General features: G+C 36.9%; 1 protein-coding gene and 1 long non-coding RNA gene across 7 annotated transcripts in view; one reads left to right on the top strand and one right to left on the bottom strand.

Moving 5' to 3' along the window:
* The first annotated feature begins 1,151 nt into the window (after nucleotides 1–1,151).
* Nucleotides 1,152–19,122, top strand: part of LOC139778669 (syntaxin 1A) — an 82,425-nt gene continuing 64,454 nt past the window's right edge. For all 5 annotated transcript variants that reach the window (XM_071716728.1, XM_071716731.1, XM_071716729.1 and 2 more), the window contains exons 1-2: nucleotides 1,152–1,386; nucleotides 10,481–10,564. In XM_071716728.1, coding sequence (XP_071572829.1) covers nucleotides 1,354–1,386; nucleotides 10,481–10,564 — 117 coding nt within the window. In that variant the 5' untranslated portion in view covers nucleotides 1,152–1,353. The remainder of the gene's footprint in view (nucleotides 1,387–10,480; nucleotides 10,565–19,122) is intronic.
* Nucleotides 13,339–13,949, bottom strand: LOC139778657 (uncharacterized). 2 transcript variants are annotated; one of them, XR_011719636.1, is made up of 2 exons: nucleotides 13,692–13,949; nucleotides 13,339–13,567 (listed from the first exon to the last, which is right to left on the bottom strand). It is a non-coding gene; the product is annotated as an uncharacterized lncRNA (long non-coding RNA). The 2 variants fall into 2 exon arrangements; XR_011719637.1 differs by having other exon boundaries at nucleotides 13,339–13,560.

The following is a 19,122-nucleotide window of genomic DNA, read 5'->3' as shown; positions in this document are numbered from 1 at the left end:
TAAAGTAAACGTTCCGATGGATACTTTACGTATTGTTGTAATAATATCATATTTTTTATAGCATTTATTTAATTTATATTATAAAAAATACTATACATAACTATAAAAAAGTATTGATACAGTAAAATACAATCCCGGTAAATAATTTTTTCATGTATAATTATACATTAAATATATAAGCTATATTTAAACAGTAGATCCCCGTATAACGCGTATATATTAATATAACACAGATTCGTATAACACAACGGAAAAACTTTAATAACTGTTTGTTTTAAAGTGAAATAAAAAATATTTTACGTTTATATCTTTAATATTTATTTTATACTTTTTACAATAAACTTTTACATCTTTTATAAATATTTATTTCTATATTTATACATAATCCAAATATGTATAATCTATCTATATATGTGACTCGTATAACATAGATTCATATAATAATACGGAACGTACCTGTTATACGCGGGTCTACTGTGTATGTTTCCTTTTCCTTATGTATAATTTTTGTTCATATATACAAGAAAATTAATCAAAACAAAAATTTAAAAAAATGTAAAGAATATTTTTTACATTGTTATTTTACAAAAAAATAAAGTTTGAGGAAATGAGAAAAAATTGTCTATATAATTATATATATGTATAAAATGTAATATTTGTACATAAAATATAAATATATGATTATATACGGAATACTGTATAATCTAATCGCAATTTTATTTAAAAAAAACAATGTAAAAGTTATTTTCCTAATTATTTTTCAATTATTCTTCTCAACATTTTTTTTATAGGTATATGAACAGAGATTATACACATCATCCTTTATGTATAATTATATATGAAAAATTTTTTCCCGGAATGTTATAAAGTTCATTAATACTTATTTTAGATAATGACGAACTATATAATTTAAATACGATAGCAACATATGTATTATATTATAGAATGCAAAAAGGATTGGCGCTTATTGCCGAACGTAACGAGTATAAATATGACGTAAGGGCCCAGAAATTCTAGTCGTGTCCCTGTCCTCTCGTGTTCCTCGCCACACGCCACACGGGCGATGACGGTCCGCGGGGCGCCGCGGCGCGCGGCGTCCGCACCTGCGAGACGAAGTTGACGTCATCGGCGCGTGCGCGCCGCGTCGGGACGGCACTGCAGAAGCAGGCGAGTTCGCGAGTGTATCGATTTTACGATCGTGCCTCTCTCGCGGTGCCAGTGCGTTCGTCGTTTCCTTTAGTTTTTTAGTGGACGTGCACGTCGTACATGGATAAAACCGTGAATGGGATTACCCGCTAGACACGCCGCTCCGTACACCGCTTGCTGACTCGCAACTCCTCGTCACCCTTCATCATGACCAAGGATAGATTAGCGGCCCTCGTCGCGGTGAGTGTGAATCCGGTCGAGACCATCGAGACTACTCTACTCTTGCTAGTTCGTCGCTCTCTATCTCTCTCTCTCTCTCTCTCTCCCTCTCTCCGCGTACATGTACACGATGCCTCTGGTGCACCAGATAACCGGAGCTGCACCGTCGACATACGCGTCACGCGTGTCGTCCTCGTCGTCGCCGTTATCGCCGCCGTCGATACACGCGTAACTCACGCCCTATAATAGCGCGTGTGACTTTTACGGTGCGTGTCACTCGGCGGCGGCACCGGGCACGGTGCTCCGGACGCTCCGGTCTCCCGTCGCGGTCGCGCGGCCAAGAGAGTAGAGGAACACGGCTCCGTCGGCTAGAAGGCGTAACCGCGAGACGGAAAGCCGGCGGATGACAGGCGGTTCGTCCGCTCGCCTCGGTCCGCCTCGGCGTCCGAGCTGACAGGTGTTCGCGAGGCACGCACTCTCGCCGAAAGAGCCCCCCGAACTCGTCGTCGGTCGTATGCCGCGGAATATACACGGTGGCCGTTTTCGTCGTCGTCGTCGTCGAGCCGGTGCGTCGCGCCCGGGTACATGGCGACCATGGCCGACCTTGTCACTTATTGGCGACGCGCCGATGAATGGAGAACGTATTCTCACCGGCCGTGCCGCCGGGACCGGGATCGGCGTCTGTGCCTCGCCGAAGGTCGCCCCGGATGTTGTAGACGCGCGAGGATGACGTCTACGTTCATTCACGGCCGCCGCGTTACGATCGGCGTGGCGTACACGAGCGTGGCATCCTCCCGGGAGCCAACTGGACCGCGACCGACGATTTTTTTGTAATTTTCGTGATTTTACCAGAGCACGCGATCGCTTCGTAACCGCGTCGATCTTTTCTTTTTCTCGTATTTCGTGGAATTGATCGTCGGTTTGATTTTCAAGAGGCTCGTACGTTTGCAGTGCATTCGAAAGTCGAATTCATTGAATCCACACATCCACACGGTCGGTTTAAATCCCCGGCTGGCAATTGCGCGTCTATTGAAGAGCTTTCCCATGATGTTTCAATGAAAACCGCGTTATCTCGACTCGCTGCAGCGTGTTTCGAAATGACGAGCCTCGTGTCGAAATATTCGCGACGGCACCTTCGACGGTGATTATTTTACAATATATTTCGTGGAAGAAGAATGTCGAAAGCGTACGGGGCGAAAAATTCGCGCGTTCCATTATTTCGTCAGTCAACGGCTTCAATGGATTAACGCGGCGGGCATCGTTCCGAGCTGAAACGAACATCGCGTCCGTATGAAAAGATTAATCGTGGCCACGGTGCCGTTGGTACAATGCAACGAAATTCGTCACATAAATGCGCCGCGATTGCAGATTGCACTTGTCGCGAATATTCGGGCGCATTGTCACGGTACAACTGTGGCATTGTGCCCCGGAGGCCGGCTTCGAAATTCGCGCAAGATTCACGCTTTAATTGATAACGGTAACGCTCTATCGTTGTGCCGAGCCACGACCTGTCAATGGTATATCGTTGACGACACCGAATATACGCGAAGCACTCCTGTTACTCCTCCGTGTTCTTCCTGAAAGCAGGAAACGTATCGATTGAATCAAAATATGACTGCCCGATATCGGACAAAGATATTCGCGAAACGTTATTAACATCACTGATGAATGAACGGAAATGGACAGTGACGTAAAATGTTGCGATATCTTGACTCGAAGACCTTGAGAGAGTTGTTCTCGTCGAATTTTTTAGTTTGTCGTGTCACTCGTGTCGTCGGGTCATTTGAAATATTGTCAAATAATGGAAAACGAAATTGAATATTCTCATCATCATTGTAATTTATCTTATAAGACTTTCAGTTGTATCCCTGGACAAATTTGTGTCCACAATATAGTACATATAATATTATTATTCCTAAAGAAACGGTAGAATGTTTTAAGCCAACAGTTTTATTCGTTGGTTTACATCGTATGCAGTAAGCAACAATGGTAAAATAACGAGAGAGAGAGAGAACGCGGAAATTATTCGACCGACTTTTCTTTTTGTTCTTTATTCTCAATTAATGCCGTCTGGTTCTCTGACTCGCGAAGGATGCATGACACGCATCGAGTATCATGCTAGCTGATACCCGATGATGACTCATTAGTCGGTGGCATTCGTGGAAAGCACGTATGGGCGTAAAATCTGACCGACGTTACCATCCAGCGGATTTCCTCGTTTCTGTCATCATTAGCTATTGTTAACTCCCGTTGTCATCACAGCAACCATTGGTTATTATTACCGAATGTTTTTTGAATCTTTATCCTCACAGTGTAATCTAAAATCGATATCGATATATACATCTCTATACTTTGAAATTTAAAGTTGTAATCACTTTTAAAATGAGCAGTTTCTTCTATAGTAGAATATGTGATAGACTACAATGCGTTCAAAATTTTTAATCGTAATGCTTTTTTACACCATTTGATTTTTTTTTTAAAAGGAATTAAAGTAATTGTAATGTAGCTTACCACGAAATACGATGAAACGAGTCCTAGAGGCAAATAATAAGGAATATCAAAATTTTCAAACGTACAGAGAAGAAAAGGAATATTCTTGATTTGAAAATATCTGTAGTTTCAACGTGGAAATCTTGAAATAAGATTATTGTGTTAAACGAAGAAAATTTGTTTGAATGAAATATCATTTTACATAGTTCAATCGAGAAAAAGAAGTTGAAAAAGTTAAAATTTTTATAAGATTATAAATCATAGATTATTAAAATATTAGGCTCGTTTTATGCAAAGCAATATGAGAGAATATTGGGCCAACGATACGAGCTTAATACAAAATATCGTACTAATTACATACCTAACTTTATTCATAATTAGAATCGATATAAAGTAGACGACTTTACTAACGATAACTCTTTTTTAGTACTAAATTAAAATTTGCGAAAATAACAATTATTCGTAACTGAAGATTGTTGCGTATACATGAGTATAGGTATAAGTTTTGATTCGAAGTTTTAAACTTCTTTTTTTCTGTGTACTATTCAAATTAAGAATAACCAGAACGACATGTCCGTTCTCATCTGTAGATTGCAGATCGCACTCTCGGTCCTCGGCCTACCATCCGCTTTTGGCTCGTATTTATTTATTTTTCTCATTTTCAATAATTGATTAAATTTTTAATATAGTCTCCGAGTTATATTCCAGCGTAAGATATGAATTGTATTTTGAAATGGAAAAAATTTAAATTTGCATCCCACTCACAGCGCGCGGCTATTATCGTCGGCGACGTCTCGACGCCGCGCCGCCGCTCCGCATAAGAAATGTAAAAAATCCGAGCATCTTTTATAAATAACCGAGATTCCTTTACGAGGAGATAGGGCGAGAGTACGTATCTCGCGAAGACATTTTTCCGCGCGCGGTATGAGATAATTCTTTCTCGAAAATGATCGTGAGTTTATTACAATTGTGATTCGTGTGTGTCACGTCGCCGTCGATATCTATGTCGCGACCTTTTATGTTCGCTATCAAGACTTCTGACACATTGCCGGTTGCAACACGACTCTTACCTACGAAATTCTCTTCTTTCTTTCGAAATATATCGTTTCGTATCTGACATCTATCCGTATCTTTATATAGACTTAAAGCTTAAGATAATATAAAATGTTCGAAAAATTTATCTTTTATTATAATATTTTTACGTAGAAATTTCAAATTTGTTTCTAATTTACTCTTGATCTTTAAACCATTCTTTTTTCAACTGTTGAAATGAACAAATAGTAGGACACGCTATGTATGAGCCAGGCTAGAGTCCCTCTAATCATCAGAGTTTGGCCAACTTGCAGTTCTGGCAAAATTCTGCGAGAGAGAAGGATATACAATCACTATCGCTTTCTCTTTCTTTCTATCTCTTTCTTTGTCTCTTTTCTATCTCTTTCTCTTTCTCTTGTTTTTGTCAAGAAATGGCGAACCAATCAAAAGTTGCTACCGCCGCGTATGGCCGGACTCTGATTAGAGGGACTCTAAGCCAGGCCAATCCTAATTGTGTTAAATACTATTATAGACCTTTTTAGTTGCAATTAATAATGAACTTGTGAAATTTCACGACGCGTTTTTTAAGAGTCAGCAGCAAGTACTATGTGCGTGACGTTTTTTTTTAGCGCGTTAATCGCATTTTCCGCGTCGCGAGACACGTTTCGTCCTTTCGGCAAGGACAATTCATTCTTCAGCTTCTTCCTTGACCCGATAGCGCGCATTTACTCTCTTGACGATTTCACTCGTACGTGAAGGTTATCCCTACTACAGGCTTACAGTTTACATAACAATTCTGGTGCTAATCACTTCAAATCACTTCACGCCTTCGGCTATACATTCTTTACGTTCGAAAACAAATGTGGTGAATTGTTCGTTTAAAAATCGACATTCTCGGAGAAAAAGCTAAATTTTATCAAATGATTCATGAATAGTCTTCCCCCTGAGACATTGTCGTACATAAACATCCCAGTAATGGTATGTTTATGTAGAACATAATGACATTGTGCTACATAAACATACCTGCAGTAGGTTAAATAATGTGTTAAAGATCCGATTGTAATTTCGATAAAATTTTCGACCGGCTTTCGATGCAAATATGGAAATATTTCACTCTCTCTGGAAATAATTTACGTTTCTCTCCATTATCGCGAATGAACTTTAACATGGAGTCATCAGTCGCGTATTTTTCACACCGAAATCTGAATTCACGTCGAAATTGTGTGGGTTTTAATTTTTGATTAAGTTTATTATTATCGCATAAAATGTATGATACTAAAATGCGAGTATTTAAACAGTTAAATTGTTAAATTATTTTGTTATTATGGAAATGTATTTTATATAGATGTGTATGTTTATATAACACTTATATAAATATGATAGTCGTATTTCTAGTTGAATACGTAATTATTTTACCAATTTAGAGCAAACCGATTTCATGAACCACTCATAGAATGTATTGCAATTTGGAGTAAATATAAACTGGATCGCATGAGTTATAAATCCGACTGCGGCAAATGCTGATTAGTTAATTTAGTTCAACATGATTGTCTTGATCTGTCTGTATCATAGCACTGTAATCCAGAAAGGGACAGCGTATCGCTAAACCAGGGTAGTTAACCCGGACTCTGTTGGTGCAATTCAACCTTAGCACGGCGCAAGTTGAAACGGGAACGCTGATCGATCGCGCGAAAATTACGTTGGACGTGTGATAGCATCTATATAAATGTATACAATCCAAGACGTAACTACAGAAAAGATTGCAATGAAACGTTGAAATTATATCAATTTTAGCGAGCGTTCGCAGGAAATGCAAGCCATGCACGGAATTCCAAACTGTTAATAAAATGTATCCTGAATTATCAGGGGATGCTACATATATAAAGTTTTATATATTTCGGCTGTTGAAAAATGTATGTTTGTAATTAAATACTTTATGTAATTACACCTACGTGACTCGAAAGGTTGTCGTGCCAATGAATATGAAACTGTAATACTATACAGATACGGGCATGTGTGTTTTCGCGTTTCCGTTGTTGAATAAACATTTATATTCGCGTTTATGTTTGTAGCAATCTCACCATCGATTCTTACCAGAATTTATATCGGCTCCAATCGTGGCTGGCGTATGCCGTAGAAACAGAAACGCATTTCGCGTTCGATCGTCGCGCCAAACTTTGTTTGGATAACGTTATTTTGTCCGATGTTGGCGTACCCTCGTTATCGGGCCGTCGAAATATCTGCCATTCGGCTCTGCTCGGCGAAAGAAATTCGTCGTGAAAATCTAGCCGGCGTGGAAACGCGATATCGATCGGGAGAACGACACACGAATGACGATACGCTTTCGGCCCTCTTGTCGCACCGCGTTATCGCGCGCGCGGTGCCTATAATCGTTTCTTAATTGTATGCAAATACCGTATCGATTAAGCGCACGTAGAACGCTCGAGCGACAACTAGGGCGATCGAGAAACGAGCGCGGTCGCGAATTTGACAGGCGCACGGCGCGGCGTGCGTTTGTACCGTGAGAAAAATTATGTATTAATTGTCGGTAAGAGAGGTCTATCGTAGATATGACATAAGAGAGAGAAAAAGTATGACGTACAGGTTATTTAGTGCATATATTTGATTTTTCATTACAAAAACATGCATTTAATTTCATTTTTGTACAATACATGTTTATGGTTTGCATTTTATGCATATTGCTGTGATATAAACGCGGATTATATATAAACTGCTACACATCAATCATTTTTATAGCTTCCTGTAAAATAAAAAACGTTTGCTTATTTAGTCTCTATTTTGTTTTGTATTCCGTCCTTCATGTCTAATGAATGGCATGTAAAAATAATGATAAAATAAAATATAACTTGTCGAATGGAAGAATGGCATAAATTGATATAAAAACCACTTCCGTGGTATAATATAATTACTTTAGCGTGATATAGGATTAACATTTTTTTTCTTTACGTATCACTTTTGTTTTTCAAAGTAAGTATTCGAAAGTATAAAAATGCAACTTGTATTAGTATTTTAGCAACAGTTTAAAAAATTCATAATGTTATGTAATAATCTCCAACTTTGATTAATATTTATTTTAAAATCTTCCGCGAGAAACAGGAACAGTGTAATGACATTCTGTAGATACTTTGTTCTGCGGAATTTCCATTTTCATATAACAGCATTAAACTTATAATGAAAGAAAGCTCAGTGGTTTACTGTGGCTGACGGTAATGAAAGAAATTTTCCCGCGAGCGATCAGCCGATTGCACCTTCTATGCTGTAACATTCGCTACAGGAAGGTTATATATTCAATAATGTTGATGAAATAATCCCTTTATTTATTTATAAATGCGGATTTTTATAACGTGACGTGAAATAAATCGATTGCATCTAAAATTTATTACTTATACATCTTTTTTTTACGACTGTTATATAAACTTTAAACAAATATAATGACAGATACATCTTATATTATTTGATATATAGTCAGCTAAATTATAATATTACAATTTAGATAATTATATTAAATTATATTAAAGTATGTAAATACTTGAAATCGAAATTTTTTGACTGTATGACATATTTACATATAGTGGCCTTTTAGTAAATTAAAAAAGCAGAAAGACGTTTTATATGCATAACGTGAAACAGCAATAAGTCATTGATCCAGTTGCTGAATTAATTAATCTTCAACAATTTGAATTGAATGATTTAGTAGTCAACAAAGTAGCTGATGATTTTTTTAAGACAATTAATACAATTGATAATAATCTAATAACCTACGAAAAAAACAGACGGTGAGATAAGATAATGCAGAAGATAAGACAAAATGAGACGAAAATGTATAGTGATTTATTTTACATGGTATTTAAAACGTTTTAATTACAAATATAACATTTCGATGTTGCATAACTTTTTTGTAAATTATTATGAATCTTGCATGTGAAATCTGTTGTCACAATTTTGCCAGTAATTCATAAAAATCGCTGTTTAATTAATTAAGAAAATAAGCAAAAGCGATATTTCGTAAAATAAAGTAATATTTTTCAAATTTAGATTTGTATGTTACAACAATAATTTGTTTATTATAACACACGAGATTATTCTATCGAAGGCAAGATTATCACTGCTCGAATGGAAGCGATTATATCTTGTTATGTGAGAGGAAGTCACTCTTATCAGGATTGTGTACGCACAATACATATGTAGTGCAATCGTCGACGAAACCAATTAATCGTACATATATATGCTTTTATGCTTTTACAAAATAAGAATAAATCACGTCTGCGTTAGTCTTAATTAATAAAGCAGACTCCTTACGTAATATCCGAAAATAATCTCTAAACAATCAGTCTTCATTTGATTCCAATCAGGATATGCGAACACGATTATTTAATACTATGATATTTTTGCTCGTCAGATACGAATTAAAAAATTTCTTTAGTCAACGGTTGACAGCCGGACGAACCAGCTGCTATTTAAAACCGGATCTGTTTGTTTATTGTATCAGTGCTTGTATTATATCCGACCACTGCCGCTTAAAAATCATCTCAGTCAGTTTTCGATGTCTTTCCTAAAGATTCAGTTTGTCAATTTCACGTCCTCTGGACTTGGTTCGGTGAATGGATTTCACTTCTCTTTGTCGGTTAGTCCCAATTTTCATTTTTAGTCTGAATATTTTGCAGACTATCAATGTTAGCAGAATTTTTTCCGGCATTTCCTTTTGAAAATTACACTATCTTTGTTACATTCAATGTTTTAAATACTCACCTTGTGCTTGTGAAGTTTAAAATTATTTAAATTTATCTATCACCGCGTCGCTGAAGATGGCTCAAAGCAAAGCCGAAACGTACGATTTATAATTTGTATTAAATATTAAATTAATAATTAAATGTTACATAACAATTCACCGCACAATTAACCGCATTTGACTCTCAAAGGAAAAACCTGTTTTTGTTTATTACTCGTTAATTTTAATGCCGGGAATCTTTAGTTATAATTAATTATTTATTTAAAAATTCTCGCATTTATGTCATTACTATATATTATATGAATATTTTTAACCCGAGAACAGGCGTCTCATTTTTTTTGCATAAACGGCCTGGGGCTATTTTTACACCCCAGTAAAAATTTATTGTTATTAATTACATATTGCATATTTTGGATTGTTCTATAATTTGTCAATATTTGAGGACAATATGTATACAGATTTACTCAACATTTTCCGAAAAAAGTAAGGAAAAACTAAATAAAAATATTTAAAAAATGGAAGAAGCACATTAAAATTATTACATGAGTTTTATTTTTTCGACACTAGGGTATTTAAGTAGCCCCAGGTGCCCGTTGTCGAGTTATGTATAAACAAATATAGATGTAATAAGCTAGACTTGCTAGAGATATGGAATTAGATTAATATTTAATTAACCAAACTTAAATTAAACTTAAATATATAATATTTAGTAGAATTGAAAAAGTTTTTTCATTGTTCAGCCTGTTATCGTTGTATTAGTTATAATAAGAAGCATTTTTAAGACTGAAAATATAGTTTGCTGTATAGTACTTTGTTTCTAATAAATGATTGTATTTCTTGCAGACCCAGTCGGACGACGACGATGTGACGGACGATGTGTCCGTCAACGTCGGGACGGATGACTTCATGACGGAATTTTTCGCGGAGGTGAGTGACAAACTAATTTGTTGCAATTTTTTATATCCGACGCCGTGGCGCGATCGAAAGTATGAAAGAGTGTGCCGTCAATCAAAAGTAGGTTAAACCAGTATCAGCAAGATTATATCGGTCTTAACGAGGACAATGCACAGTTTCTCCTCTCGCTTCTTTTCATACATGCAATGCATGGGTACACGAATATCGCAGGATAACACAAAAGGAACGTTCGTATATAAAATTCAATAACTCGGGCGAAACAGCATTTCGTAAAAATTCCGCGCCGGAATCTTTGCACAAGGCTTTCGTATTTTATCGATCGCGTCTCGCAAACTTTTCCTCGTGCTACGAGTAAAATGTTTTTACTCGTGCGAGCGCACCTGCTCGGGGAAGCAAGATGCAACTTTCTTGTGGACATAATCGCGCGCGCATCTTTTTCCAAGCGTGAATTTTGCAGTTCCGGGCCGCCCGATCGTAATTCACATGTGATTTACCGAAGCGAAATCTCTAACGAACACCGATACGCCCATATATATATGCATCACGCATCAATCGTATCGTTTAATCAGCTTATGCGGGAATTACGGCGGAATCGTACCATACGCTTTGTGTCGCAAAATGACGCACGTTTTACAGTTACGTAACATTTTCGAATAATTATTAATTATAAATGATTATATACATATTTCGAGGACCGTATCGAATAATCGTCGCGCGGAAAATTGATCAAGTTTTGCATCGTTTTTGTGTTAATTTAAACAGGTACCCGTTACTTTCAGAATAAACACGTTCACAAAAATATAAAGTTGCATCCGTTAATTTAATAATGAAGCGAGCACCTGATTTTCTCTTGCGTACATAAGCTTGCAAAAAAGTTCCTTTATCTGATACGCCGTTTTTCTCGCGAGCTAGTGATTTGTTGTCATAGATAAGAGATGTCACTCTCGGAATACAGGATAACCTGTATCGCGTAATGAGAACCATTTCATTCCTCGGATTCTAAAAAAAAAAAAAGATCGGAAACGATAAAGGTGTTTTAATTAATTGTGCATTTTTATCAAATGCGGTTTGAAAGAGAACAAAATAAATATGTTTTATATATTGTATAAATATTTTCTAAATGTTTTATTTTTTACACATATTTTATATATTTACATCTTGCTGACTGTAATCTGTTAGTAATATTAATACCAGAACAAATACGAACATAAATTAAAGAGAGGAGTCCGGTTAAAGGAAAGATTATTCGCATCGTAAGGAAGATTAATCACTCGTAGGATATTTACTTTTCTTCTTCAAAAACTACTTCGTGTTTTTGAAACGGATTGGTTCTACTAATGGCATTCGCTTCATTTATATTCATACGACCCGTTTACGGATAAATGTTGGAAAATGTATAGTAAGAGATTATTTCCTGCGAAATATACTTAAGACACGTTTTTGCTTTGCGTTCTTCCGCAAATGCTTCTGCATCCACTTTTAAGAGCGTTCGCTTCTTATCCGTGCAGTAATCCTTCGAATCATTATGCTCGTTCACAGTTTCCCGATATATCGAGTAATTTTGCGCAACAGGGATGTTAGTTAATTAAAAGTTACCTCGATATCTGTCTAAATTTTAACGAATTTCCCGCGTTAACACCAGTTCACCGTCGATTAAAGACGAAGGGAGCTGGGTAATAATTATCGCGAACGGTGCGCCATTTCTCACGCGGTCGTTTCGTCGACATTCGCGGTTGCGTGCGTTTGACGTTTACGAGGGTCCCAGTTCTAACGGTGGAAAACACAACGCTCGCGAAATCCACCGCTCCGGACGGGGCGAGGCAGGGAAGGGAGAGAGAATCGGGTGCCGCGGACGTCGGATTTGAACGCGGTCGAATAGGTACGTACGCGACGCGATCGTCGGGGCGCAGGCAATTCAAATGCAGATGTGACTCGCGGCGCGAGAACTAAAGCGACATTAGGTATACCAATTGTTTTTGTTGATAAGCGCTACATGTCGGCATTGGTACCGTCGCTTCGCATTACGTAACCGCGGATTGTAGTCTCAAATCGCGGACTCAAATTGGATGTACATACATAATTGTACGACTAGCGATACACGAGATGATTCGATAAGTATCGAAGATGAATTTTGATGATCTGCGTTAAGGACGTTCTCCGGTCCTTATACTAGAGAAAATCTATTTTCTTTACATTTTCTTGAAACTGTGAATATACGTTAATTTAAATGTGCTTTATGCGTGGTATAAATTTCAGTACCTCTTCCGGTATAAAAAATCAAGATACTGAGCCTCAAAGTTTCAATTTTTACCAAAAAAATTTTTTAATTTAATTTTTTTTTAATTTTGGCATTTTTTCCTTATAGAACTCGACGAGAGGAGCAACTTTGGTTCTTTTGACCAACCTCGTATCTCTTACCGTTTGGCCTGGAAAACCTTTTCATTAGTAAAAGTTGAAACTTTGAGGCTCAGTATCTTTATTTTTTATACCGGAAGAGGTAAGGGAGACCGGGGCTAAACAGTCCGTTTTTTTTCGGTGCCGATTTTTAACAACAAAATAAATAATTGTAGTTAAATGTGGTATACCACTGTAAAGAGTGAACCTTTAGCTACAAAATTTATATAAGAAATTTTTGTCTACGTCGCTTTGTTTAACCGGTATAGAGCAAAAACGACAACGGTGGAAAAATTGAAATCTCAAAAATGCCGGGGTATAACAGTCTGCACTGCATTTTCAATACATATACGTACATCTAATTCTAAAAAATAATAGGATACATGCAATAATTGTTTTTTAAGAGAAAAATATAAAAATTTATTTAAAATTTTTATGCGAAACATTATTAAAAAATAGTTACGAGGGTTCCTCTTTCCGCAGAAGTCACTCGCTCGACTTGTTTCACTCCTCGACGTCCGATGACTCTATTTGGTGTCTGAACGGTTGTAATTCCCGTCTCATCCATATTCCATATGCAGTGAGCCCGAAAATGCCTTGGAAATGCACCCGGACTGCTTACTGACCGATTAGCCCCAAACACAAGTTTCAGGTTTGATCGCCCACGAAATATTAGACATCAACGATAATGAAAAAACTACACTGGATTCGTGTTCAGCATGCATTACTCTTTATAATCACGTACCTCGAGATTTGGAGAGCAAATATTATTGCAGATATTACAAAATTTCCACGCGCAGAAAATGTAACTTTCACCTTTCGAAAACACGTTTGCCCTCGTAAAAATCATAACACGGCAGGTAACCTGCCGAAACTCCGTTGGTCACATGGGTATTATAAGCAGCGTTTACAATGTTAATAGCGAGTTCGCACAATATACAGGTTCCGAGATATTTGATTAGACGTATTTACCCCGTAGACGTTTTAGCCCCGGTCTCCCCTACTGAAATTTATACCACGCATAAAGCACACCTAAATTAACGTATATTCACAGTTTCAAGAAAATCTAAAGAAAATCGATTTTCTCTAGTACGTCCTTAATACGACATTCTTTAAATCAACTTCCAGATTAACTAGAAAATTAACTCTATAGGTACCGTAGTCGCTGACAAAGTATTTATGTGTATACAAAGTATATTTGCAATTTAACATATTTTTTTCTGACTAATCCGGATAAATGTATTATTAATATTATTATATGTATAGTTCCGTTAAATACGAGATACGTGGACTGATCCAAATGAGTAAAATATCAAAAGCGATGGATGATCCCCGAGAACATTTGCAATAAAAACTTCTACGCTAACAAAGATTGAATTCAGCTTAATCACGGAACTGCAAAAATAAATTGGTTCGCGATGCAAATTATTCGCGTTTATTGTATTAAATATCATCATTATACTTTCAAATTCTTCACAACAATTGCATTGTCGTCACTTGTTGTTTTAGCTTGATACTGCTTTGTTGGAAACACGTAGGTAAAACGTTACTTATTTAATTCTCTAACAAAGCCCGTGTGCTCACATAGAAATTCTTACTCGTACGTGTTCTTAGGTACCTATCTGCTGCCGAGATTTATTGCACTAGTTTCTACCTACACGGGTCCTGGATTTTGCTTATACATCCGGCATACGGCGCTAACAAAATTTATTATATCAATTTGCGCTGTATACGAGAGAAACTATTACAGCTGTCCTCCGAATTGAAAAATTTGTGGACTTATCTGCTTACCTTTTTGCCTAATACGTACCTTTAAAGGAGAAAAAAATATGCAAAAGAGCTGAACATTGATCGTTAAATATGCATAACACGTGCTTGTCGTCCGTGCGAAATTTGCGACAAATCGTTCAAACGATCGTTACGCGTCGATAAATAATTCGTATTCCGCTCGGCGCGTATAACGGCCGCCGCGTATTTATATTGCTAATAAAACAACAACGGTGCGACCATGGTCCGGTGGTAAAATTTCATCGTCGAGATTGCTGCCGACACATATACGAGCGTCACAGAATTTCCGCTTGATGCTGTCGCGATATTTTCCAACAGGTTGAAGGAATCTTTGCGATGGGACGCCGGCCGCGTTCCCATGTAAATGGATGGTCGTAAAAGCGCACGCGGAAAGTTTGCGCGCGCCAAGTTAGATTGATTTTCACCGCGTTCCGTCGCCATTCCGCTTGCATCGCGTACCCCGTTTCATTTCGCATCTTTATTCCCCGCTGTTTTTCCACGCGCTCCATCACCTGGGATTTCCGTGTTATTTTTCTGTTATATAGCGTCGAGATCTGCGGTATGACATTAATTTTTTTTACTATTACTGTTCTCGTTGCCGTTGCTCTTAATTTTTCTGCAATGCTCGTTTTATATTTCGGAGAAGCTAATCGCATGTACAATACTTTGCTCAAGAATCGTAACGGAATCATGACGGGAATCATTTCGCATCTTTTCTCTCCCTCCCTCTCTTCCCTTTCTCTCTCATCTCATCTCATCTTGATATAAAGGAGTTTAAACCATTTCACTTACAACGTGTAAAGCCCAAAGTAATTTTATTACTTTCCTTCTTCCTTACAGTAATTTCTTTACAGAGAGAATTTTCTCTTAGAATTTACCCTGAAAATCATGATAGTTGTGGGACAACATGTACTATGAAGAATTTTATGCGAGCTGCTATATTCTGATTAATATCTACCATAATACAAAATATTAATATCTATTATTACAATAAAATATATAATATGTTTGATTAATTTTACTAAAATATATAGAGGAAAGTGCCCTATTATGAGACAGGATCCTAATATGAGATATGTTAAACTAAAAGGCCCTATATAGGCCCCATCTGTTGATTCCACCATGAAAAAACCCCGTCATCTCATATTAGTATCCTATCTCATAATAGGGCACTTTCCTCTAAGTATAAAATTTCAATAATTTTTCAAAAATTACCAATCTGCTTGGTAATTTTTATTAAGTTGTTTGTAAAATGTCTTTTGTATATTTCAAAAATTCCTTGGTTGCCAAGTTGTCCCAAGTTTGTAGTGAATTTAACAGTAAAAAACGAAAAATTATCTCCGTGTTTACAAACTCGAATCAATATTTCTTGTTAAATAATATCTTAAATTTGTTTAGCAAATAATCTATTGATACGAATCCCATTTTCGAGAACCATTCTAATTGTGACGTGCGTGGATAAATTTTCTTTTGCACTAAGTAAACTTTATCGTCTCAAGATCGATATAAAAGATTTTAATATATTTTTTTAATATCTTTGCGTCAATGTTTATAACTTGATATAGTAGGTAACCAAGATACATCTATAATGTATTCGGAGCTCAATATTGTATATTCTAATCATTATTGTAAAAGTTTCTTCGCTCTTTACATTTGTGCAATTATTCCTACATACGTACCTCTAAATCTGAACTTTCATCGTTAAATCTGTATTTTCGCCCTCTTAGTAAAATCGATTAGGGCTTCTACAGTAGCGATGCGGTATAAGAGGAGCGAAACGTGCTTGAACGCAAAGTGTTGTAACTCCGACGACGCAAAATTCCTTCGCGCGTGTAATCGCGCGCAAGCTTATTATCGTCATCCTTGCGAGCGTTTAATATTACCGTTTATTTTCGCGAACTTTGCGAGCGTACTGCGACCGGGAGCGGAACTTACGCACCAGGCGTGGGATCGCGAAATAAACTTCCGGAATCTTCCCTCTCTAGACAGAACCCGGAGGATAAATATCTTCCTTGCAGTAAGTTTCGACCGTAACTGTACGCCTGGAAATTCTAATCTCGAAATATGCGAAATATGTGTTTGAGATATACTAAATATGTAATTCCGTTTTTGCACATCCCTTATCCATGCAGCCATATTTGGAATCGTCGATCTTTTCATCAATGTTTATATCTTAGGTCTTCAAATCTTTTGATATTATATGAATAATTGTTTTTTTTTGTACTGAATTTGGTATTAAATTTTTGTTAATAACACTGTTCAACAAAAAATGCACAAGAATATGAATAATCGTTTCCTGCAGTTGCGGAGCCAAGATGGCGGATATTAAAATTAAAAATTTGACCATTTTTAATTTTCCATGTTGGCTCCGCCATTTTAAATTTATCAACTTTGACATCAGATTAGTATTCAGCCATCTGAAAAACCCTTAGGGGGTTTGAATAACTTTTAGTTAAAAAACTTTATAGATGCTTAATAGTCTATGTAAATCACAACTTTGACGCAATAGACTCTATTTTAATGTTTAATATCTTTTTAACCATGTTGACACAACAAATTCCTTTTAAAACCTGAAAGTCCTATAACAACATATATACTTAATTTTGATTGCAATAAAACTTCTCTAAAACGTCACATATCCTATAGTCATAATACGCCAAAATATACTCTTGTAAAATAGCCCTTTTTCGCAACTTTAACTGAAAAATTTCTCAGAATTGCGACGTGATAGAGCAATTTGGTATAAACGGGATCGTCCAAAATTCCATATTCAGCGTCTAAAAAACTATAGAAAATGATTGTTCTCCTTCTTGTGTTAAGAAAAATAATTTTTCGTTGAACAGTGCAATAGAATTTGTGATAATAGGAGCCTGAAATTTATGATACAATATAGTTTAAATAACGCTTTATGAAGCATACAATAAGCACCGAGTACACAATAAATGGAGAATAATAATAAATACCGATGCATTGATGTTACTCGAAAAAACATACGGTATATAATACCCGTATTTCATAATTATTCAATGAAATTGTGTTCTACGGTCTACAATTAATAATACTTGTACATTAATTGTTTACGAATAATGTAAAAATAATAATACGACGAAATACAGGCAAATATTTTGGAATACGCGAAAGTATTTCAATCTTTCTTTTCGTTTCGACATTCTCCGGAAGACGGTAAGATCGAGAGTTACGTCGAGGGAATTTCATTCTAACGGCGGCGCGCAAAAAATATCGGTCTTGAGGGGGTTAACGCGAAATCGATACGTAGACGTGCCGCCGCGATATATCGCGCGCGTTTCGGGTATGCCGAAATGTGTCGTCGTAGCAGCCATTAGGCCGTCCGTTCTACGAAGCTCGCGCTTGTGTCCTCCTGTGTATGTAAACGCGATGCAGTCTATGCACTATGCAATCGCGAGGAAGTAACGGGGGAAGCGTCCGAATAGGCGAGCCACGCGGGCGTGCAATCGAGCGGGTTGAAAACGGCACGCTTGCGAGAATGCGCCGCGAGTGAAGCAGCATGGCACTAACGAGACACGTTCCTATACGGAGCAACGCTTTGTGTGTCGACAAGAGTGTACCAGCCACGACGAAAGAGCTCTTGACAGGAGCTCGCACTTTCTTCGGTATCGATCACCTATCCTGTTACCGTTACCGTTATCCTTTCACGAAAACCGAGCGATCGAGCTTCTTTGACTTCGAAACACGAGTAGAGTCTCGAGACACGATGGTCTCAAGACTCCTTTGGCAAACCTACAATTCTATTGTTAAAAATGAGTGTTCTCATTGAATTTAATCTCACTAATTCTCATACACTTTTTGCGGTTGACCTCAACTTTATTTACAACGGCTATTAATCCTACATTACTCGCATGGAATGTAAAATACGCCCAAACTTTAGAATTCTATTAAATTCACAGAGTATAAAAACTTTTTTTATCGATCGAATGCCGCACAAATTGTTTCACAATTACAGAAGAAAAGCATTTATTTTTATCTAGAAGATGTATAGAATGTTATCAATCTTTATTTAATCGTAAATCGTCGAAAGATATCGAACAATAAAAATTGATATATGATGTTGGCTGGTAAAATACACTCTATGTGAGTATAAATTATATTAAAAAAGAAACTACGTGAGTAATGTAGACTTTAGAAGTATGGCAATATAAGTAATATGCTTCAGTGTAGGTCTTCTAGGATTAACTTAATCGTTAAAATTATGTCACGCTTTACTCTATCCATCGATTATCTCTCATCATCATGCGCGCCTGCTATTAAAGAGATTAAAGTCGAGCGGATCTGGACCGAAGTAGGTAGTTAACGTTTTTACGGATTAACGTTACGAATTATTCTTCGAGATAGTTATATCCGTTCGTGAT

Source organism: Temnothorax nylanderi, unplaced genomic scaffold, assembly GCF_030848795.1.
Source record: "Temnothorax nylanderi isolate EJ_2023f unplaced genomic scaffold, tnyl_v1.0 TNYL_tig0191_pilon, whole genome shotgun sequence".
NCBI classification, from domain to species: domain Eukaryota; kingdom Metazoa; phylum Arthropoda; class Insecta; order Hymenoptera; family Formicidae; genus Temnothorax; species Temnothorax nylanderi.
This window is presented reverse-complemented; position numbering and strand designations above follow the sequence as displayed.